Here is a 25,363-nt window from a genome sequence, read left to right on the forward strand (position 1 = left end):
GTGGTCTGAGGGCGGGGGGATGATCCTGACAATATAGGAAAACAAAGTTTACATATGGAAAAAAGCCCCCTGTTTGACAAAAAACTATAAACAGTTTCCAAGAGTGGGAAAAATGTTCTTTCTGAATTCTTCAGAGCTACCTGCAATATTGCAAACAAACACACACAGGGGGATGCCAAATCTCCAATCTCCACCTTGATGTCGAAAATCTCCTCCTAGCAGAGCAGGCTCAAAATGCTTTAAGATCAAGGTGGGGGTTAAAGCTGCCTGGAGCTATGACAAGAAACCCACAAGAAAAAAAATAAAAAGCAGAGGAAAAAAATAGAGAAACTTTGTTTTCTTGTATAGTAGTTAGTTTTATCTTTTCATTTCCAAAAGGGAAGGGGAAGGATGGACAAAGGTGATGGATAGGCCTGGGCCTGCCTTGGAAAAGTGGTGGGTTGGGTTGGTCTACCCTGAAATTTAATTAAATTCATTTAATTATTAAATTGATATCCCACCCTTCCTCCCAAAGGAGCCCAGAATGACAAACATGCCAATAATAAAACAATACAATGAAAACTTCTAAAAACAATCACCGACTCTCACAGCTAATGAACCTGTCTATCGTATAGATACATTCATAAGAAAGCCAAGGTGGATGTAGAATCCTGTTGAGAGTAGTACACAGTGCCATGGGAGGGATCTAGAACCAGGGCTCCCAAAAGTCAAACTCTTGCACTTTTTTACCTATGTCACTAGCACTCTGGTTCCATTTGAAGCCTGGCAGACTGATCTCTGTGGTTCATTGTCAGCTGACTTCAAGGTCCAATGCCTGAGCATCAGGCCCTATAAAAAGTCCTAATCATATAGCTTCCTTCTCAGTCTGAACAACTTATATCTGGTGTGAGGATACTGTCTAAGTTCCTGCTTTTTTTTTTTCTTAATTGTTGCCTTGGATTTTGTCCCCTGCCTGGCTTTGACTACTTACCTGCTCCTGATCCTCTGGCTCTTTTGGATCTTGACCTCTGCCTAGTTTCAACTGCACACTTGGCTCTAGCCCTTGAATTCTGACTAGGGATGGGTGAGAATTCAGCTGAATTCGGATTAAGCACTGGATTTTCAACAGTCTCCATATTTTCCATCTTTGTGGAGCTGTTTGCTCCAAACTCCAGTAGGTTTCCCCCAACACCAGATTTTTCCCTCTCAAATATTTCCTCAGCTATGTTGTTCTTTTATTGATTTTATTCACAGCACAGCTCTCTTTCTCTTTCTGCCATCCTCCTCCACTCGAAAAACCCAAGCTCCAAGTGGAAGCAAGCCAAGTTTCACCCATATTAAGGACCCATGGTTTGTAGAGGAGGAGGTGGGGATGGGCAATGAAAGCTGCTTTTCTCCTTTCCTTTCTAAAAGGGAAACAGCCAGTTTCTGCTAATGTGAAAACTGACCAGCCTTGGTCACAGTGGAGGAGGTGACAGCAGCAAAGCCTCTTTCCTTTATCAATGGTTTCTTCAAATTATCAATATTTTCTTCAAATTATCAATATTTTCTTCAAATTATCAATATTTTCTTTCAAAATATTAATACTTTTCTTTCAAAATAGTGATACTTTCCCTTTAAAATATTTTCTCTTATTTATCAATATTTCCTTTCAAAATTTATATTAATATCAATATTTTTGGAGAGGGAAAACCAGACCAGTAAAAGCAGCAGATAACGGACAAAGGACGAACTTACACTGATACTGCCTGTTAAATTGACGGAATGGTTTTGACACAGCACAGACCAACAGATCCCAGCCCTGAACTTGACCTCTGCCTGGTTTCAACTACACACCTGCCTCTGGCACTTAGATCCTTGTTTACTGCTCTGAAGTATGACCCTTGCTTGTTTTGGACCATGCTTCTGTCTCATTAGGACAGCCAGCCAGTTCTCCAGAATCTGACAGCCTAGAGCCTGACTACTGCTGAGGCCTGAAAAGTACACTCATTGGCAAAGCAAAGTTTGTCACTGTGTAATGTACAAAGCACCTCAGTCAAAGAACGGAACTAAAAAGTTTCCATCAACATTCCTTAGACCCATGGCTTGCAAAAATGTAACTTACCATACTTAAGCTGAGAGAAAGCAATTTAGTATATGGGGTTATATTTTCTACAAAGATATACCACAAAGGAATAAAGCTGAAATCAATGTGTGTGAAACACATTGCACAGGAAAACCATCAGACAAAGGTCAGCTTGACTGAAATGTTTGATTAGTCAGTGTTTGATTATGGAAATCAAACTGAAGCCTCGAAAAAAAATATGCTTTTTCCAACAAAGTACTGTGACTTATTCCCAAACAGGCATTTGTACATAACATGCTTTTTTCTTTGACAAGTAATTGTTTGAATGGAAGATTACAAGTACCACCAGCAAAAGGTAACTTTATTTGAGACAGAAATATTTCAGCAATTTCTATAATTTTTTTAGGGCTCAATCCAGAACTCTGCCCACAGACTTTGTTGGCCGAAGAAAGGGAGGCAAATTTAGCCATTTCCTCTGCCTCTTCAGGGTTCATGAAGAATGGCCTCCATACATGAGGCAGATACATATGGGAGGAGGTGTACTAACTGAGGAACCAAGGCAAAACTAGCACCAAGGCTGGTCCAGGACATTTTTCTGCCTGAGGTGGACAAGATCTCCGCTGCACCCCCATTCTACATGCAGAAAGCCAACAAGATTGACAGAAGAATCTTACTTCAATGCTGGCAATGAGGCAATATCCTCCACTACACCTGAGGGCAGCAAGCTAGCTTAGGGAGCGTAGGGAAGGCCAAACAGCGCACAAAGAAGGAGGGGAATGTCTGGGGGGTGGCAGGCAGGGGACTTTTGCAATTGCAATTGCACCACAGCATGTGCTGCCTAAGATAGCTGTCTCACTACTAGGGATGGGCAAATATGTCAATTTTGGTTTCTGTTACTCATAAACTATGGAATTTGCTCCCACAAGATGCAGTAATGGCCACCAGCTTGGACGGCTTTAAAAGAAGATTAGACAAATTCATGGAGGACAGGGCTATCAGTGGCTACTAGCCATGATGGCTGTGCTCTGCCACCCTAGTCAGAGGCAGCATGCTTCTGAAAACCAGTTGCCGGAAGCCTCAGGAGGGGAGAGTGTTCTTGCACTCGGGTCCTGCTTGCGGGCTTCCTCCAGGCACCTGGTAGGCCACTGTGAGAACAGGATGCTGCACTAGATGGGCCACTGGCCTGATCCGGCAGGCTCTTCTTATGTTCTTATGTTCTTATTTTTCGAACCTTAAATTCAGTTATCCACATTAGCTATGCACATTAGTTATTCCACATTAGCTTGCAAATATTTTTAACCAAAAAAGTCCTCATGAAAGTTCATCAGCTTTTAAGTGCAAATTTCTTCTAATATTCACATTTTAAAATGTTTGCAAGCAATTTTCCCTAATCCATTGCATTTTTGTATATTATTTTCACTAATATAGTTTAATCTAATATAATTTAATTGTTGTAAACTGCCCAGACAGCTTCGGCTATGGGCGGTACACAAATGCGATAAATAAATAAATAAATAAATAAATAATATATGCAGTTATATTATACTTTCCCCGAATGTATGCATTTTTGTACACATTACTTGGCTAGAGAACTGCATTGCTAAATTCAGAAAAGTGATAATTTAGAAGGATGGCTGTGTTTTGATTCACATCATGTTTCAGAAAGTGCAAATTATGTAAGTTCACCTTTAAATGCAAACTGAATTGAATTTCTTTCCCATCCTTACTCACTACCTAATAGTATCCTGATTCCTGACCAGCGCTTTGAATTGGGCTCAGAAACTAATTGGAAATTAGTGCAGTCAGTTATTCCTCATGTGGCACATCAATTGTTGTATGGCTTCCTATGGGCTCAAAGCCACAGATCAGCTTGAACACAGAAACAATTCCAAATATTGCTATTGCATTTTTTTACCTCTATCTTCAGCAGATTCTTCAGCTTGCAGTCTCAACATTTCTTGCAGTTCTCTTCTGCAATCAGAAGATTGTCAGTCTATATGAGAATATGATTGAAATACCTAGCCCCACTCTTCCATTAAACATAATTCTCAAGTAGGATACGATTTGATAAATCCCAAAACATAATAAACCGTAAGTTTTAGAAAACCAATATAACCATAAGGCAACAAATAACAAAACAACACTCCATCAAGGCCAAACACACTAATCTCCAAAATTAAAAAGTTTAACTGAAGGCCTGTGCAAATTAATGTGATTTTACCTAGTGCCAAAAACGCCCTATAGTGGGAAGGCATTCTACAGTTGGGGTGCCTGTCTCAAGAATGCCCTCTCACATGTTGTGTATAGTAGATTATTGACAAATGCGGCATGATTAAGAGGACATCTCTGCTAGATTGAAACATCTGGACAAGTGTATACAGGAGCAGGTGTTCCATTAAGTACCTAGGTTCTAAGCTGCATAGGGTTTTGAACGTCAGAACAACCACCTTGAACTTGGCTTGGTAGTAATCCAGCAGCTTCTTCAGAACTGGTATAACATGTACTTGGTAGACTGTTCCAGTTAACAGCCTAGCTGCAGCTTCTCAACCAAGACCAAACAGTGCCCCACATAGAGGGAAAATTTCTCTCTAATATTTTACCTTGTTTCTTCTTCCTCCTGTTTCTTCTTTAAAGCTTCATCTATTAGCCTTTTTATAATCTTAGCATCAACTTCTTCTTTACTTGCTAAGTATAGTCTATTTATTAACACCCTTCCTGCAGTGTAATAGAAAAAGATGCTATGGAATACAGCTTAAACTGCAGACATTTTAAAAAATTTAAAACACACTTCATACACCATGGACATATCTTTGTAACATTTAGGAAGGGTCTGCTTTGGAAATAACTTTTTTCTCTACCTCTACGGGATTGCTTTTGAAATTTTGAAGGCAGTAAGTCAAAAAGTTAAGAAGTTCAGTTGGAAAGCAAATGGAAAGAAATAATAAGCCTTTTCTACATCAAACTTTAATTGGTGCTTATAGGTGTCCCCCCCCCCTTGGGATAGCCCAGTGGTAGAATATAGTTCTAGGGCACAAAGCCCCGGTTCAGTCCCTGGCATCTCCAGTTAAAAAGAACTTGAAATTGAGAGCTTTGAAACACTTCTGCTAGAGACCTCTGAGAACTGCTTCCTGTCAGAGGAGACCTCTCTATTTGGCCCTTGGGACTCTCCCAGGCCACACCCCTTTCCACAAGCCTCCTTGAGTTATTTTGTCTGTCTGGAAAGTCTCCTTGAACTGTGATAATGCCCTTTGCTTGCCAGGAAGGAGGATGGAGAGATGTGTGGTGTGTATGTATGTAGAAACCTCTGACTTTTACCTGGCTGGAATGTAGCCTATGGAACAATGGTAAGAATTCACTCCTCTGTTCAAATTGAATCTGGCTCAGCCCACCACGGTATGCAGCAGCCTTCAGAAGGTTGCCCACAAGGGAATGTGGCTGAAAAAGGTTCCCCACCCCTGGGCCAGATGAACCAATGGTCTCTGACCAAGTAGAAGGCAGCTTCATACCATTCATATGCTTCCCCCCCTGCAGGGATAAAGATATGGGCACCCTTTCCCTCCTCCTGCAGTTGGGGGAGGCAAATTTGAGCTGAAAAATGGCAGAAGCATGGGTTAAGCAGCTCCTTTCTCTCTACTCGACTTCCTCTGCTTAACCTTTCAGTCTTCTGAGCTTGCTTTTGGTTTAAAAAAATGGAGAGAGAGTTACATGCAACTTAGTGTTAACATCAGCTTTGGCTCTAACACTATGGAACATTTCTAATCAATGGAAAGCACATCACGACTAATCCCCTTAGATATCAATGCTGAAAAAACATTTATACATTAAATAATACCAGCACCAGTGGAAAGTTTCTCTAGGCTTTAAGGGTTTAAATTCTACATCTGGGAAAAAGAATATATGCTAAAAATATGAATAAGGCATTTAGCTTATGCCAGTGCAAGTGTGAGGATTGCTCCAAAAATAGTTTTAATGTTAGATGTTCAATTCTAAATAGTCACCAACCATTTCGTTCAGCATTCTTCAAGCAAATCACAATATCAGGTAGAAGTCCTCTTTCTGACAAAGCCGCCCAGTGCTCTGTTAAAGGAGGAAAATTATCCACGACCCATCCTCCTTTTTCTGCAGCTTCAGGATATCTGTCCTTGTTTGTTTTAGAAAGCTGTAATAAAACACTGCAATTAATAAGAACACATTACATTGTTGGAAATTCAGACCTATTACTAAACTGTTGTGCAGTGGTTAGAGTGTTGGACTACGGCTGGGGAGAACTAGGATCAAATCCTCACTCAGTTGTGAAGCTCTCACTGGGTGGCCTTGAACCAGTCACTCAGCATAACTTATCTCACAGGGGTTGTAGTAAGGATAAAATGGGAAGGATAGTAATGTATACTGTCTTAAGTAACAGAATCTTATCAAGTATATCAAAAATAACTCATTCATACAGTACATTAATGTATCAGAAGGAACAGAAGGAGTTGCAACGTTCTGCCAATTAATGGTTGCTTCCACACTGTCCCCCTTTTCTGGAACTGTCATCCTTTATTCACTCACTTTTACAGAGAATCCAGATGGCATAGTTGTCAAATTATTATAGCCAAGTACACATGGCAGCTGCCATGGTGTGGTTGAGTTGGCTCCAACCTCCTTCCTCTGATGTGCTGGAGTGCTGCTGGTGGTCAAATGAGAGGCCCTCTGAACCACCTGTCCCTATTTCCCTTCTAAAAACCTGCCAGTGGCAAAATTTGGAATGGAGTCAATATCCCTCAATAATAGAGAGAGGGGGTGAACATCACTCGTTGGTCCCCTCATGGAATGCAACACTCACCACTAGTGGCGACACATTTCCCTCTGAGACATCTGCCCACGGGCAGTTTCAACAGGGTTCAGAGCCCTCAAGAGGTAGCCAAGCCTGATCAGGTATTGGGAGGAAGGAAGCAACACTGGAACCAATGGGCTTTGCTCCTAGGACATTCATACCCATAGGCCTAGTTCATGGTGGGACCCTGAAAGAACCATTGGCAAACTCAAAGAGAGCGTCAGGCTAGCCTTTCTCGGAGGGAATGCCTCCATCATGACCTTTCCCTTCACTGACTTCCTGATAAGACTTAATAATTGTATTTTTTCTTTTTTTGCTAACAAGTGACACAACACACAGGTAGAAGATTTAAAAAGGAGGGAAGGAAACAGACAAATGAAGCAGACAAGGTAAAAGACAAATCTGAGTTAAAAGAGATAGGAGCTGTACATGAGCCTGTCTCTTGGAGAAGGAAGCCTGGGGGAGGTTGCTCTCCCACAGATGGCTTGCTAGTTCCTCAATTTGAATAGCCTGCATAACCTTGCTCTTGCCACCACTCTGCTCCATCTTGGTAATCAGCAGTGACACTGCTGTTGGGAGAGAGGCTTTGCAGCACTGGCCCATCATGCCAGTCACTCCTGTATAGAAACATTAGATCTCAGATTTAAATTAACCTATAATATTCTTTAGTGAATGTATTCTAGATCTATATTTCATATACAGCAGGGGACTTTAACCTTTTTGGAACAGTGGGCACATCTGGAATTTTGAGAGATTACTATGGGCATCAGTCACAAAATGGTTGCCATAGGGCCATGGCTGCCGTGGGGAACATGGTGTAACACAAAATTACACAGTATAGTCATGGTGAAGCTTTTCCCATAATTGCATTTCTATACTAGAAAAGATTTGAACTGTTAAATTTCTGCCTGCCATATGGCTGTTAAAGGCACAAGAATCCTGGTTTTCCCCAATTCCTACTCTAAATCAAAGCCTAGATGGATGCATTAAACACAAAAAACACTTACTTCTCAGTAGACATGTATACCATTTTATTGTTAGTTAATCATACCATGAATTCGTAATGAGTTCCTGATCTTTAGCTCCTGCACAGCAGGAGAGATGCCTAAGCCCTCTTTGCAAAGTTTTCACATTTGCCTTTTGTGACAAGAGGGGATTCTTTAACATCCATCCACACTTATGTATAGTTGTATTTGCAGAAGATAAATTCTAGGGACTACCTGACTTCAGACGAACTGACCATAGGAAGATGCATCCTAGTTGTTAGGTGCAAAAGGAAAGACAAACTAAGGACTAGAAAAAAAGACAGAAGGAAAAGTGCATTAAAAGAAAGGGGAAAACAGCACCTCTTGAGGACCTCAGGGATTCCTTCTGTCTGGTGTACAAAGAACTCATTTATCAATCACCGCTCTGACATCACTCATTGGCTAAAAACACTGACAGGCAGGTGTAGCTAGGCCAACTTTACAACTTTCTTTCTAGGAGAGCTAGAGACTTACTTTTTTAAAAAATGAAAGTGACCCCTGATATAACAAAAGAAAACAAAATCCATGAAAATGCAGATAATCATTATCTTTATAATGGGCCATTTCTTTTGATATTGGTGCTTTTACCTCAACAATGGCTTCTTCTAATGCATCAGCATACATTTCTGATGGCAACAGTATTGGAGATAACATTGCAGCTTCTATAGCTTTCTGTACCATCTCTTGGACCTCTGGATGATCAGAAGATACCTCCAAAATTCCTGGCTGTCCTGAGGATTCTGTTAATTGTGTCAGAAAAATTTAAATGTGAATACGCAGACATGTCACTAACAATATGTTCATTTTGCCCGAAATACTGGTTTGGAACTTTACACCCTTCTGTAGGTGCATTCTGAGAAAAGTTCTGCTCAGGGGGCACTCCTGCAGGTGGAAGAGAGTGAGGCAACTCTTGTCTACTCTCCATTCCCTGTAACCCCCTCCAGTTTTAGTGGGTACCCCCAACCATATGGAACAAATCCCATCCAGATCACTTCCTTCCCCCTTCCACCCACTGGGTGCCTCTGATGGATCAAAAGCCTTCCATGAATGGAAATAATCTTTTTGGTTACCGACAGCTAAATTTGGATCCAATACTTCATACCCTACTTTCTATGTAATGAATCAGTAAAGCCTTTCCTGTTGCTGGTCAGGAACAGTACAGTAGGGCCCCACTCATACGGCGGGTTACATTCCGGATCCCCGCTGTAAAGCGGAACCCATTGAATAGAATGGCACGCAACGCCCGAAAACCGCCGTAAAAGTGGAACTAGTGCCGTATGAGTGGCCCTTTAGTCTAACTGAGACCACTGTATTAGCGAATCGCTGTAAAGCGGGGCCCTACTGTACTGGAAAGATCAAAGTCCTGATCTAGACAAGGAATTCTAATGCTCAGAGAGAGATCTAGTATCTTTACTTCTGTCTTTAGAGAATGTCATTGATGCGGCCCTTCCCACCACACAGTGAATGGCTAAGAGAGAAAAAAATACTGGGCTAGTGGTGCCTTTGGGCAAACCCATCAACTTATTATGAAACAACATAACAATTGCCCAGGCTTTCTCGCAACATGCCATCTATTTCTTAGGAAAGTCCCTTTGATGGTGACATATGCTCACCACCACACACTCATCTCAATGGTCAGAGCACATTACTGAAGCTAATACACTAATGCAGGCAATACGTCACACCAGTCCTGAAACTGTTGTATTGGCTTCTGGCCCATTTTTGAGCCCAATGCACAGGGCTAGTTTTCACCTTTGAAGCCTTTTAGGACAGAGATATCAGAAGGACTGCCTCCTCCTGTATGAACCTGCCCAAGTATTATGATCCTCATCAGAAGCGCTTCTCTGGATCTGCCATCTGAAATGATGCAAGAAGGGACCCTGGCTCTTTTGATTTTTAGCATCTCACCCTTGGAATGTGCTTCCCTGGGATAACAGACTCTTATCTTTTCCAGGTGAAGTCCTTTTTATTCACCCAGGCTTTTAGTTTATTTTACCTTTAATTATTAGTTTTATCTGGATTTTAGACAAGATTTCTCCAATACTGTTCTCTCCCAACCCCGATATGAATATTTTATTTTTATAGTACAGTAAACTGCTTTGAGAGGTTGCCTATGTCTGAAAAATGGCACAATAAATGCTTGACAAACATAAATAAACCAGTCAAATAAATGCTATGATCATCTGCAACACTTCCATGTTAAATAATTAACTATTACTACTTGCTGCCATCAATACCGGTTTGTTCTGCTGTCTGGGATGAAGCAATCTCTTCATTTTCATCTTCTTCTTTTATGGCATCCCTCTCTAGTACAGGCATTGAAAGAAAAAAATATATATATTCAATGATGTGCACAATAATTTTCTTTATTCCCATTATATGAAGACCTACACCTTCTCTTTAGGGAACTAGTCATCAGTTGGATACACCAATGCTGCAAGTGGCCCTTATATGTTCTGGGAGAAATAGATGAAATCAGACCACCACTAACTGGGTGCTTATTAGGGCAAATTTTTGCCAGTTCCCCCCTCCCCTTGCAAAAATCTACTCTACTCTGGAGGGTTGGGGGGCCCTCCAGAACAGCATGAGATGGCGCCCAACACTCTTCCATTTGCAGAACAGCAAGTCTGGATCCAACCCATTATCCAGCTGAACTGTACTTTATAATTCTTCATAATCTTGCAAAATATAATAAGGTCTCATGCCAAGATTCAGAAAATGGTTGTATGAGTTCTGTATTACAGCAGAATTGGTTTCCTCATCAAAGTAACTATGTGTTAATATGAAGTCATGAGCAAGCCAGTGCTAAAGCAATTGTCTATATTCTGTGGGACTCTCAAGAAGTTACACAGCCACTTCAGATTTTATAAGTTAAAGCTGCCAGCTAAAGCCCAGATTAGTGCAAGTAGATTTCTCCTCCTGTGACAGGACTCCCCTCTCTTGCTCTTCCCCCCCCCTACATCTCCTCCTCACTCAGAAGTGCTCTGAGCATCAAACTCACAGCAGCAGATTCAGGGAAGTATGCAGGGGGCTGCAGGGGAGAAGGGATATCTGTTCCATCTTCAGCAGGACTAGTGCCAGAGGGTGGCCAGATTGGTCTCTGGCTGGGGGTCCTGCAACCCAGAGAGACCCCTGAGGGGCCCCTCCTTAGGGTGGAAGGGTAGCACTCCTGTTCTGCGATCCATGGTATCGTCAGCTCCTGAGCTTGCCACGGATTGTGGAGAAGCTCCGAACCCCCCCAATACAGACAGAGCACGGGCTTCAATAAGCCTGCACGCATGCCCCACCTACCTCCCCTGTTGCTGTGAATGCTGTGTGTGCTGTGCGCACATGCCTGCCATCAAGCGGCAGGGGCTTCCCTAAGGGACTGACACCCCACCGCCATGCTGGTTGATGGCAGGCATACGCACTATGCGTGCATGTCATTCAAGTGAGACTACATGACACAAGAGGCAGGTGGGATGTGTGGGTGGGTGCCGTGGGCCCAGGGTAGGCTGGTGCCCAAGGCCCAGTCATCCCTGGCACCGGCCCTGATCTTCAGTATCTGTTCTGCCAGTAGACATACATTGTTTGATTTCAACTGGTATATTTTAATCACCTACATTTTATTCATTTAATTAAAAAACCCACACTATTACTGGATCCTTAGTGCCTCTCAGCTGCAGTAAATTAGAATGGAGATCCAGCCCTGCTTTTGTGATTCCACATAGACACCACGGGATACAGCAAGAGACTGCTGCTGAAGTACCTGAATCCCATACTACCCATTTTCTATAATTACAGATCAACAGCTTAAAGGAATATTAGCACTAACAGGTTGCCAGGGCAATAGGGACAACAGGTATAATTTGTTCATTGAGTGAAATTGTTTGCAGTTAATGAACAGAAGTCTTCTTCACCAGCAGCTACTGTAAAGATTCTAATGGAAGCTGTGAATATACAATCCACTCTCTGTCAATACTGTAAAATTGTTGTATGGAACACTCCATCTGCATGAGAATGTATTGATGTCCATGCCACACACTGAAAAGCCAGGCCTATAAATTAGAGATGGTAAGAACAACAAAAAGCACCCCCGAATATATCCCCACCTATTCTTCCATAAGGGGTGAGGAATCTTTTTCAGCCCAAGGGCTGCATCCCTTTCTGGGAAATCTTCTGAGGGCCACATGCCAGGACCAGAGGCAAAAGTGGGCAAAGCAATGAATGTACATCTTATCCTTGTACAGTAGGCTAGCTTCTACATACCCTCTCGAGCTCCATCCAGGCAAGCAAGAACCACTATCGGAGTTCAACGACACATTCCAGCCAGGCAAAAACACTAAAGGACGGTGCAAACATGGATGCCAGGGGGGAGGGGTATGGTCTGGGGAAAGTCCAAAGAGCCAAACAGAGAGGCATGAAGGGCTGCATTTGGCCTTTGCACCTGAAGTCCCCCATCTGTGCCCTACATGGAAGTCACTTCTGTGAAGAAGTCATAATTTCTTTGTAGAATTCATATTTATTTTATTATTTATTAAATTTATAACCCACCCTTCCTTCCAGAAGGAGTCCAGAACACATATCTTCTATGTGTTCATCAGAAGATATGAATTATACATGAGATTTGTGACTTCTACACATGGGATTTGTATGTTTTCCAATATGGAAGGGATTTTTGTACTGGAAATGTCATTTTGTGTCAAGTGACTATTATCTTATGCTATAGGACAAAAGAATCTAATACTAATAAATTAATTCCTTTTATGTGAATGAGCTTGCCTAGGCCTTGGGATTATGTGCTCCCCCTTCTCTTTTGTACATCATAGGAGATTAGAGTATCCCTTTCTGCTTTTAAACAAACTTCAGAGTGCCATGATTCTGAATTTTGGGAACTGCAATTTGTTTAAATTATAGTTAGTGGAAACTAGGGTTGCAAGGTCAGAAGCATCCCAAACCCTGTGATTTCAGGGGCAGTGCCCTAGTGATGTCACGGGGCAGGCCCTAGTGATGTCATTAAGCATGATACATTCAGCATCAATCACAGATGCTTCGCGCATACAATTCAAACAAAAACATTTCTCTGATTGGAAATTAAGATAGAAATCTTAGCTAAAAGATGGAGCCTGGGTGCTGGACTGGCTGGACTGCCTTCAAGTCGATCCCGACTTATGGCGACCCTATGAATAGGGTTTTCATGGTAAGCGGTATTCAGAGGTGGTTTACCATTGCCTTCCTCTGTAAATAGAGAACATTTAATCTAGCCTATTTGCTTCTTGCAAAAAGGGTTTAAGTGCCCTCAGGCCAGGCCAGTCACCAGAAGACCACTGTAAGAAGAAAAGAGCCTACTGTTGTGGAGATTTTGGATGGGAACACTCAGGAGTAAAGATAGATGCCCCCGAAGGCTGCAACTCAAAACACACTTACTAAGGGACTAAGCCACATAGAACTCTATAGGGCTTACTCCTCAGTAGTTACGGTTTGGATTGTGATGTTGGTAAAGCTTGACTAGGGATCCTCTGCAAAGATATCCATATCCAAGTAGGGTTGGCAACCCCCTGCCTGGAATGCCGTGCTCCTACCTTTTAACATGGGTACTCCAAATTTCTTTACAGATTTGACCCTTCATTTCAGAAAGAGGTCTGAGAAATGAGTAAGAGTAAGAAGATTCTCTACTCTTTTCTGTCTCCCCTGTGGGCTGCTATAAACTCACTTTGACAGCCAACTCAATCCCAGTGAATAATAATTGACACAGAGAAAACACACATGGTTTGGTCTACCTTCACAGGCAGCAGCCTGGGAACAACAACAATTGCAGCCACACTTCCCAGTATATGAATGCTGTTTTACCACTATTGGGCAAGAAACAAACCATAAAACAACCAACAAGGTGCATCATCAGTGGGTTTAAGGGGGTTGAGCTGAGCACGTGGAACCACTGTTGTTGCTTCTATAGATGTAAGGGAGTAAGGTTAAAGGTTAATGAAATGCAAATAGAAAAAGAAAAACAAAAGACACTGATGATTTCCTAAATGCAATACCATACCAACCACAAGATTCCTATGAGTAAGGCAGAAAACTCAGCATCTCACAACCAGTCAGGATTCCTAACCAAAAACCAAAACTAAAAAAGTCCTGGCAGCCAGTCAGCCACGGTCACAGAAATCCTCATGCAGCACAACTTGACCGTGGGGCTGCAGTCAATGCAGAATGCTGTGGCATGATTTGCTTCCAAGACAAGTTCAAGGTGTGCTTTCCATGTTACAGGTGCTACACAGTACTTGTTCTGCTCTTGTAAGAAATCAGTCCTTTAGTGTGGCAGCACCTACCCTTTGGAACTCCCTGCCTATTGACATTAGGCAGACGCCTTCATTGTATTTTTTTCAGCATTTGCTAAAAACATTTTTGTTTAGCCTATGTAGAACTCCTGTGTTTTTTATCTGTTTTTAATTCATTGTTGCATTTGTTATTTTGAGTGTTTTTAAATACTGTCTTTAACTGTTTTTGCCAATAATTTTATTATTTTAATTCCTTCTGTAAACTGCTTTGAGATTTTTTTTACAATAAAGCAGCATATAAATGTAAATAAAATACATAAATAAATGTTGGAGTCCCTATGGCCCTTGGGTCTCTTTCCACTTTTAGGAACAAAGGAATCTGCCTTATACCGACTCACGCCATTTGGTACCATCTAGCTCAGTACTGATGACACCAACTACCATTGGCTCTCCAGGATTCCAGGCAATACTCTTTTCCAGAAATTGAATTTTGGACCTTTGCATGCAAAGCACATGCCCTACCACTGAGTTACAACCCTTCCCGTTTAAAAAAGTATTTTTTAAAATGGTTATTTTCAATTCACTAATGAATGCACATCATACCCAGGACAAATCCACACCATTCAATTAAAACACATTCAACACACATTTGAAGCACATGAATCCCACCACAGAATCATGGAAACTGTAGTTTGTTAAGGGTTGTGGGAACTATAATTGTGAGGGGAAAACTACACTTCCCATGATTCTTTAAGGGAAGTCATGTGTTTGAAATGCAAGTTGGATGTGCTTTAAACGTAATGTGTAGATCTACTTAATAAACTTTGCCTGCATGTAAATAATTTCAATTAATTTTTTAAAATGGAAATGAGCTACAAAGTTTACTGGGTGACCATGGGTGACTCACCATCTCTAAGCCTAATCTGCCCCTCAGGATGAAAACAACAGAGGAGAACACCCCAAGGAAGAAGGGCACACTTAAAATGTAGAGGAAATAATAATGTACAACCACAGTGTGAAATCAGATACTGATTGGGACATAGTATGAAGAAATATTTATATAACCCCAACTGTCAAAGATGTTTATTATTTACACAACCTGTAAAGTTATTTATAGTGCAATCCTGTGCCTGTTTACTTAGAAGCAAGTCCCAATGTATTCAATGGGGCTTACTCAAACAGGGAAGCATGCACAAACTTCAACCTCAAGTGATAAGGAACTTCACTCACCCAACCCAAAATTCAGAATCATGCCACTTCAAGCTGTTTTGCAACTGTTTATTCTTGTTTTTATGGTTATTGGATTTTAAATTGCAGTAAACCGCTCAGAGAGCTTTGGCTATGGGGTGGTATATAAATGTAATAAATAAATAAACAAACAAATAAATAAATAAATTAAATTAAGGGATTTATTTCTTGTTGTGAGCTGCCTTGGGTTCCAGTCGGCAACCCTACCATGCAGGGTTGTTGGGAAGATTCCATATACACACACACACACACTGGAGATGTAAAAATACATACAGCCCATATAATAGTTTATTATCAAAACCAGTTGGTCACTGCAGAACATTTTAAAAAAACATAAAATCAGTATTAGTTTCCTACATAATAAAAGCAGTGATACCTATATAAGCCTTGCCTAATTGCTTTAAAATAGGATTGGAGGGAAAGAGAAAGATTTATAACACAAACACAATTCTTCGCTATATTTACTCAAAAGTCCCATTAATTTATAGCAGAATCCTAACCATGTCTACTCAAAAGTAAGTCCTACTGAATTCAATGGCGTTTACACTGCGTATGTGGGATTAGCATTGCAGCTTTACTCCCAGGAAAGCGAGAATTTGATTAAAGCTTTATACTGGGAACGTTTTCAAAACACTGCCCTCTTCAACAGCCCAGGAAAATTTAAACTTGTTTGACTTCTGCACAAGAGAAAAACACTGAAAGCTATATACTTACTCAATTTATGAGATTTTCAGATAAGCAGGAAAAAACAAGTTTTCTTAACTTGCAATGTCTAGCTACTGCCTTGTCAATCACAACCCTGACTGCATTTAATGGCAACAAACCTGAAAGGGTAGGGTTACAGCAGCCAGCTACAAGCTCATTTAACAGATGTTGCAGGGGTGGCAGCTGACGTTTTGATGCATATCATGTATATTTGGTGTATATCTTGAACCAGACCACCTAGAAACTTAATTTTTTTAAAATGAAAGGTGAGAGTCTGGAGATTAAGGTGACTCACCCGGAGACCCGGAGAGGACCCCAAAAATCCAGAGTCTCTGGGTGAAAACTGGAGACCTGGCAACCCTAGCCGAAATAAGCAAGATTCACTCATAATTTTTGATTCTGGCCTGTTCTCACTAACCACAGCCTAAATATATCACACTTTTCTGAGTTTGAAATGGCTTCTTCTCTCCTTAGCACAAAAGAGAAAGAGAGGGGATGGATGTACATGAAAGCTTGAGGCTTGCTGTATCTTGTTCACACAATGTGAAGCCATGGTCTCCATTGGGTAAACCAGGCCAGTGTATCCGTTGCTAGACTACCATTTTAGACTTTAGGGATGGTAGGCCATATATTTGAATGCTCCCCCTCAAAAGAATTCCATGCACATACAAAACTAGCATATCAGAGAGACAATTCTAGCCTACCCGTTTATCTGACATGCCAATTTATTATTTATTTTTATTTATTTATTGTACTTGTAGTGAGAGCCAGTGTGGTGTAGTGGTTAAGGTGTTGGACTACGACCTGGGAGACCAGGGTTCGAATCCCCACATAACCATAAAGCTCACTGGATGACCTTGGGCCAGTCACTTCCTCTCAGCCTCAGAGGAAGGCAATGGTAAACCACCTCTGAATAACGCTTACCACGAAAACATATTCATAGGGTCTCCATAAGTCGGAATCAACTTGAAGGCAGTGAGCAATTGTATTTGTACCCCACTTTTTAGCCCAAAAGGCTCCCACAGTGGCTTACATACAATCAATTAATATAAGATAGTCCCTTCCTGCAGGCTTACAATCTAAAAAAATGACAAAAGGGACAAGGGGCAGGGTGGGAAGATGAAAAAGCAAACTCAGGCAGCAATTCTTAAATATTAGTTCTCATAATGACCAGCTGTCATAGAAATAGTTCAGGGATAGCAAGTGCTAAATGCACAGGCTCTTTTTTAACAAAAGAAAATATTCAAACATTTGGTCTCACACTGGCAGTCTGACATAGTACAGTCTAGCAACAAAGAAATCATGTGAGGCTGATGACCGTGTTTTTAATGTCTAACAATCAACTTTAAAATGGGGATGTTCCAAGAATGTACAAACCGAAATCATAGCCCAGTACTAACCATGTTTACTTGGAAGTGCTGAACAGAGCATTGTGCAAAGGATTGCAGCCACAGGCTGGTATGATCTAAAGTAGCCTTCACCAACCTGGCACTCTCCAGATGTTTTGGACTACAAGTGCCATCAGCCCCAATCAGTACAGCTGACCAAAAGAACGAGTTCTCAATAAAGAGGAGGTGGTGAAGGCCTTACAGCTACCCCACCTCCTGTAAACTGTATGGAAGAACCAAGTTACTATATCACCTTTTTGGCTAGTAAAGGTTGAAACACTAGGTAGCACTGAACTTCTTTCATCAGTAATAAGACTTTCTTCATAGTCATCTTGTTCCTTGTCAGTTATGTCTTGAGTAAATGCAGCAGCTGTAAGAAAAAAATAAATATGGAGAAATTCCATCAAGGAAAGGCAACCAGTTTCCCTTATAAATGGTGACACACGTTTTTACAGACCAAGAGAGCATCAAAATTCAGAAATATATCTGAAACAGTTCCAAGCTAGAGACAGATAGAGAGATGGCAAGAGTAAGACAAAATAGATTTAAAATAAAAAAAACTGACACCAGGCATGAATGTTGGATATTTAAGAGGAGCGGTGATTAGGGTTGTCAGGTTCAGGGCCTGAGACTGATCCTGTATCTTTAGGAGAAGAGAAAGTCAGCCAAGTGCAGGTGTTTTTTGCAACCCTGTAATAGGAAAAACCACAAGGTGGAATTCTTCCTTCCTCCTGCACAACTTTTAAAGATACAGACAACCTCTTGGAGGATGGGCCTGGCAACCAAGAGGTCTTCTGTATCTTTAAAAGTTGTGCAGGGGGAAGGGAGAATTCTACCTTGTGGTTTTTCCCATTACAGTGTTGCAAGAATGGACCATTGGTCTCACCTGAAGGGTGATTTTCCTATGAGGACGGACATCACAACGGGTTTCAGCTCCACCTATCGTGCGAAGGCAAGAATGTCTTTGAAGTCAAGACTAGGGGCGTCAGGCCCCTCCCACTCTCCAGTTCATTCGCAGCGAGTCTCAGGATAAAGAACTAAAAATACAATAAGAAGGCCAAGCGGCCTGGCAGCAGGAAAATAACACAATAGTACCATGCATAGTAACATGACTGCAACATAGCTGTATAAAAGAACAGTCTTGACTTCACTCTTGAATTTAAATATAATAGCGTAACAGTAATATATAACGCATTAGAAAATATATAGTCATCCTCCAACTGGGAGGGTCGTGATGTCCGTCCTCATAGGAAAATCACCCTTCAGGTGAGACCAATGGTCCATTTTCCCTATGAGTCCGGCCATCACAACGGGATGTACCACAGCAACCCATACAGGGAGGGACCACCCACGTGTTAATCCTCATTAAGAACCTGTTGCAACACTCGTCTGCCAAAGGATGCGTCAGCAGAGGCATAGCGATCAATTTTATAATGCCTTATAAACGAGTGTGGGGTAGACCAGACTGCGGCCCTACAAATATCGGCAACAGGAGCATTAGTGGCAAAAGCAGCCGAAGTGGCAGCTGACCTGGTAGAATGAGCCGTTATACTAGCTGGAACTGACAGCTTCAGAGACTCATATGCTAAAGTAATACATGCCCTTAACCAATGGGATAAAGTAGGATTGGAAACTTTATGCCCCATAGACCTTGGATGAAAGGATACAAACAGAGACTCTGTTCGTCGAATCTCTTGGGTCCTGGACAGGTAGGTCTTGAGAGCCCTCCGGACATCTAACGAATGCCAAGCCTTTTCAAGAGGATGGGTAGGATTCGGGCAAAAGGAAAGCAACACAATGTCCTGGTTGCAATGAAAAACTGAATCGACCTTGGGACGAAAGGAAGGGTCAGTCTTCAGCACAACAGAGTCCTTATGGAAGACGCAGAGGTGTCGAGCAGAAGACAATGCGCCCAACTCCGAAACGCGTCTGGCAGATGTGATTGCGATCAGAAACAGGACCTTGAAGGACAGTATACGTAGGGGCACAGTCCTGATGGGTTCAAATGGAGGGCGTTGCAAAGCCTGCTGAACTTTTGGCAAACTCCATGAGGGGAACCGATGGACAATAGCCGGAGAGCGTAGGGCGACTCCCCTCAAAAAACGTTTGATGAACGGATGTGAGGAAATATGATCTCCAGGAGAGGACACTGAGAGAATGGATGACAGAGTCGACGCATGTCGACGTAGAGTGTTGGGTCGAAGTCCCATCATAAAGCCACTATGGAGAAACTGGAGCACCTGATGCACATTGGCCTGGGAAGGATCGTGGTGGTGGGACTGACACCACTTGGAGAAAGCCACCCAGGTATGTTGATAAATACGAGTGGTAGATGGTCTTCTCGAGGCCAAAATAATATCAATCACAGCGTCAGACAGTCCAGCTGACTTCAATTGTCTCCGTTCAAACGCCACGCTGTTAGATTGAGCCAAGTAGGGTCCTGGTGCAGTACTGGACCCTGGGATAGGAGGTCTGGCGTTACTGGAAGTGTCCAAGGATCCATCATTGACATTGCCAGAAGATCTGAGAACCACGGTCGGCGTGGCCAAAATGGTGCTATCAGAACCAGCTGTGCCCTTTCGGTTCGCGCCTTCCTCAAGGTTTTGGCTAACAATGGTATGGGAGGAAAGGCGTACAATAGACCGTCTGGCCACGGTGTTGTCAGAGCATCCACTGCTTCTGCTGTTGAGTCCAGGTATCGGGCAAAGTACCTTGGAAGCTGGCAATTGTGACTGGAAGCAAACAGGTCGACTGAGAGGGCGCCGAACCGACACTGGAGACGATGGAAGATGGCTGGATGAAGTTTCCATTCTCCCGGAAAGACCTGTTGTCTGCTGAGCCAGTCTGCTGTCACATTCCAAATCCCTCTGAGGTGCTCTGCTTTCAGGGATTGTAGATGTTGTTCTGCCCAGACAAAGATGAGGGAGGCTAAGTCCTGCAGGGGACGAGACCTGGTGCCCCCCTGTCTGTTCAAATGTGATTTTACACACGTGTTGTCTGTTCGAATGAGCACATGATGCAAAGGGAACAGAGACTGAAAATGACATAGAGCTAAGTGGACAGCCTTTAGTTCCAGCCAGTTGATGCTTTGAGATTGCTCTGCGTTGGACCAAACCCCTTGAACGTACTGGGAGTTGCAGTGGGCTCCCCAACCTATGAGGCTGGCGTCTGTGGTTACGACGGTTCTGCGGGGTTCTCTGAACGACATGCCCTTGGAGAGGTGTTGAACCTTGGTCCACCAGCGGAAAGAGAGGCGCAGAGCGGGGCTCAAACGAACTTTGCAATGGTTGGAGCTGGCAATGTCTTTTTGAAAAGGCAACAGAGTCCACTGAAGGGGCCGAGTGTGGGCTCGAGCCCAGGGCACAATGTGGATTGTGGAGATAAACATCCCGAGAGCTCTGGCGAGAAGCATGACGTCTGCGGATGTTTGTTGCATCAGGGACCTTGCGATGCTTGTGATGGCAGTGATGCGATCTGGAGCCAGGAAGACCATTGCCTGCAGGGTGTCCAACATTGCCCCAAGATGTAGTAGGCGTTGGGTTGGTTGGAGATGGCTTTTGTCGAAGTTGACAAGCCAGCCGTAGGTCTGCAAAACATTGAGGGTGATCATTAAATGATGCTGAGCCAGCTCTTCAGACTTGGACCATATTAGCAGATCATCCAAATATGGGTAGATATGAACCCCTTGGGTCCGAAGGTAAGCCACTAGGATGAGTAGCACCTTGGTAAACACTCCTGGAGCAGAGGAGAGGTCAAACGGCATCGCTCTGTATTGAAAGTGTTGGTGGCCAAAGGCAAACCGAAGAAACTTTCTGTGGGCTATGCAAATGGGCACATGGAGATACGCTTCCTTGAGGTCGATAGAAGCCAGGAAGTCTCCTTCATGCAGACTCTCAGTAATGGAATGGAGAGATGTTGGTCAGTGACGCAGGTTGTGAGACTCACAGACAAGGTTTTTAGCAGAGAGAGAGAAACCTGAAGCAGAAGGGTTAAGCTGTGAGAACAGAGTTCCAGACAATCAAGGTCAGTGTGGCTAGCTGAGTGTGTGATAAGCTGGGAACTGGCAGGAACTCGAGGGTGGGGGAAGAATTGTCAATGGAGGAAGATGTCTCTAATGTCTTTGCCTAGTAAAGACTCTTACATGAAACTTGCCTGGCCTGTATTATTCCTGTTCTAAACGGCTCTTGGATCCATACCACGTCTCACCTACACACGCAGTGCGCTACAGGGGTTATGGGCCCAGATTATAAGGCGTTGTAGCGGGTTCGAGAGCTGGTGAAGTGGCGTTGTTGCAGAGAGAAACAAAGCGCAAGTGAGAGGCAAGTAAGAGTGAGCAACATGGCTGTAAATCTGTCTTCCGGGATGCCGATGGAGAGACTGAATGCTGTAAATTACTCCAGCTGGAAGTGGAGAATGAGAGCTGTTCTGATTAAAGAGGATTTAAATGATGTCGTGGAAAAACCCCCTCCGGCAGCTCCTTCAGCAGCGTGGCTGAAGAAAGACGAGAAAGCGAAGGCTTTTATTACTCTGGGGCTATCAGATTCACAACTATTGCTGGTGAGTAATGAGCCGACTGCTAATCAGATGTGGGAAAAGTTAAGAGCTGCACATGTACAGCAAACTGCGGGAAGCAGGCTGTGTTTGGCACGGAAGCTTTATCAGATGCGTTTTACAGATGATGTGACTATGGAAGAGCATTTGGCTGAATTTCGTAGATTAAATGCTGAGCTGCAAGATCGAGGCATACATCATAATGACTTGCAGAAGGTTTATCTCCTGTTATCTTCATTTGATCAAAAATGGGACGTGCTGGTTGCTGGTCTTGAAAGTCAACCAGACGGGACTCTATCTTTGGACTTTGTGGAACAGAAACTTCAACAAGAATGGTGTAGGAGACAAGAAAACAAGAAAATGGACTTAAAAGAGGCTGAGACTGTGTCTGTACAACAACGGAATCAAAGAAACAGGGAAGAGACTAAAACATGTTATTTTTGCGGGTCACGTGGGCATATACAGAGACATTGTTTAAAGAAGAGGAATTACAGAGACTTTGAAAGTCAGAGGGCAAGCGTGAACTTTGTTTCTAAAGAGAGCAATAAACTGATTAACTCTAAATGGCTTCTTGACAGTGGAGCGTCTAATTGCCTAATCACAGACTCTAGTTTATTTTACACTTCAAAGCCAACGCAGGAGAAGCTTTATCTGGCTGACGGATCTACTCAGAACGCGACAGCAAGAGGAACGCTGAAGATGGGTAATTTGGGAATTTTAACAGATGTATTATTGATTTCTGGTTTAAAATATAACATTCTATCAGTGAGAAAATTGGCTCAAATAGGTTGTAAAGTTACATTTGAAGGGGATAGATGTTTTGTGAGGAAAGATGGTGAAATATGCATGCAAGGGAAATTACAGAACAAAATGTTTATAGTTGAATGCAAGATTGATAAAGACATGTGTGCTTGGATAGCAGTAAATAAAGAGAAACATGAGAATTGTGTCCATGAATGGCACAGAAAATTAGCACACGGACATTTTCAAAAGATACAAAACACCCCAAAATATAGTCAAGATTTGAAGTTAACACACTGTGAGCATGTGGATGAGTGTGAGGTATGTTATAAAACAAAAATGACTGTGACTCCGGTAAATAAGAGCTGTGAAAGCACGACCACTGAACCCTATCAGCTCATACATGTGGATTTAGCTGGTCCTTTTCAGTGCTCAAAAGGTGGAGCAAGGTTTTATTTAGTGATTGTGGATGATTTCTCCAGATTTACACGTGTTCTTATTGAAAAAGAAAAGTGATGCAGAAGAGAAATTAAAGGCATTCATACAGAAAACAGAGACTCAACATGGGGCTGTTATCAAAAATATCAGATCAGATAGAGGAGGAGAATTTACCAGTAATTCATTTCAAACATATTTGGAAAAGAAGGGAATAATTCATAGTCTCACCGCTCCCTTCAGCCCATCCTCCAACGGCACGGCAGAGAGGAGGAACCGGTCATTGCAGGATTCATTGAGAGCAATGCTAGCAGATGCTGATATGAATAACACTTATTGGGGTGAATGTATACTGTACACTGTTTATATTCAGAACCGCCTAATGCACAGAACAATAGGCATGTCTCCCTATGAGAAACTGACTGGAAGAAAACCCAGGGTGACACACATAGAACGTTTTGGGGCAAAATGCTGGGTACATGTAGTAAAACAAAGAAGACATGGCAAATTAGGCTCAAGAGCTCAAGCAGGACGCATTTTGGGATTTCAGAATTCATATTACAGAGTTTGGTTACCTGAGAAACAACAAGTAGTGTTAAGCAGAAACATAAAGGTGATAGATAAACCTTGGAGACACAGCCAAACAGTGATTTTAGAGAGTGAAAACAGACAGGAAGCTGCAGATGTTCCTTTCGGGCAGCAAATTCCATTAAAAGCCGCTTTGACAGATTTAATATATGGTGGCAAACATACTGTTAAAAGGCTGAGAGGTGAAGACATAACAACACATGATACAGAAATGCCAAGTACGAGTGAGGAAGAAATGGAAATAGATAATGTCAGGAGATCAGAGAGAAAAACGAAAGGTCAACCTCCTCAGAGATTTGCATTTAATGTTACACAACAGAATAATGAAACAGATGAAATTCCAGAGGAATGGGAAAAAGAGGGGCCTATAGATAAAGAAACAATGGATCTAATGAGGAAGTATTGTGTTGAAGAATGAAATGTAATTGTATCATCAAATAAAAGCAAACTTGAATCTGTGAAACTTGTGTAAATAAAGAATAAAGAGGAACTGAACTGAAACTGTAAATAGAAACTGTAAGAATCCATGTACTGAAATGTATTTGTAATGAAAAGGTTAATGTTGTAGAGATGTAATAATTGTAACTTGATGTTTTGTGGTCTGTAAGTCTCAGGTGGGGGCTGTTGGTCAGTGACGCAGGTTGTGAGACTCACAGACAAGGTTTTTAGCAGAGAGAGAGAAACCTGAAGCAGAAGGGTTAAGCTGTGAGAACAGAGTTCCAGACAATCAAGGTCAGTGTGGCTAGCTGAGTGTGTGATAAGCTGGGAACTGGCAGGAACTCGAGGGTGGGGGAAGAATTGTCAATGGAGGAAGATGTCTCTAATGTCTTTGCCTAGTAAAGACTCTTACATGAAACGTGCCTGGCCTGTATTATTCCTGTTCTAAACGGCTCTTGGATCCATACCACGTCTCACCTACACACGCAGTGCGCTACAAGAGATTCCATTTTGAACCTGCGATATGTTACAAAACGGTTGACAAACTTAAGGTCCAATACCGCCCTCCAAGATAAATCTCGTTTTGGCACAGCAAATAGGAGGGAGTACACCCCTTCCGACCTCTCAGTTGTGGGGACTGGCTCTATCGCCGCTATGTCCAGGAGGTGATGTATAGCTGTCTGCATGATGTTGTGCCTGGCTGGTGCCCTTGGGCAAGGAGACGGATGGAATCTGTCTGAAGGGGTTGCCCAGAACTCTATGGTATAGCCATAAGTGAACAGGTTCCTGATCCAGGAGACCGTAGTAAGGCGCAGCCATCAATCTCCAAAATTAAGTAATCTGCCACCTATGGGGAGGGCGTTAATACTACTTGAGTAGGCGGGGGCCTCCCTTATATGAGGACGATGAATTGCCCCTGCGCCCTTGGTACTGACCTCTGCCCTGGAAGCGTTGGTTCCAGGAGCCCCTGAATGCGTTGGGGTCATAGGGTCTGAAGTCGCGGCCTCGTCCTCCTGGCCGTGTTCCTCGAAAGGGCTGGTTAGAACGAAAGGAGGGAAATCGCCTGAAGGGCCTGTGGTCGATGTTCTTGACTGTGGCCAGAACCGGTTTGTGGGCGTCTTTTGGGT

General features: G+C 42.6%; 1 protein-coding gene across 8 annotated transcripts in view; it reads right to left on the bottom strand.

Moving 5' to 3' along the window:
* The window catches only part of AK9 (adenylate kinase 9), a 120,944-nt gene that overhangs the window by 66,200 nt on the left and 29,381 nt on the right, over window positions 1-25,363 (bottom strand). For all 8 annotated transcript variants that reach the window (XM_061623584.1, XM_061623582.1, XM_061623586.1 and 5 more), the window contains exons 14-19: window positions 17,737-17,853; window positions 10,123-10,191; window positions 8,474-8,625; window positions 6,047-6,203; window positions 4,645-4,759; window positions 3,960-4,015 (exon numbers count right to left, since the gene is read on the bottom strand). In XM_061623584.1, coding sequence (XP_061479568.1) covers window positions 3,960-4,015; window positions 4,645-4,759; window positions 6,047-6,203; window positions 8,474-8,625; window positions 10,123-10,191; window positions 17,737-17,853 — 666 coding nt within the window. The remainder of the gene's footprint in view (window positions 1-3,959; window positions 4,016-4,644; window positions 4,760-6,046; window positions 6,204-8,473; window positions 8,626-10,122; window positions 10,192-17,736; window positions 17,854-25,363) is intronic.

Source organism: Rhineura floridana, chromosome 4 (genome assembly GCF_030035675.1).
Source record: "Rhineura floridana isolate rRhiFlo1 chromosome 4, rRhiFlo1.hap2, whole genome shotgun sequence".
Lineage (NCBI taxonomy): Eukaryota > Metazoa > Chordata > Lepidosauria > Squamata > Rhineuridae > Rhineura > Rhineura floridana.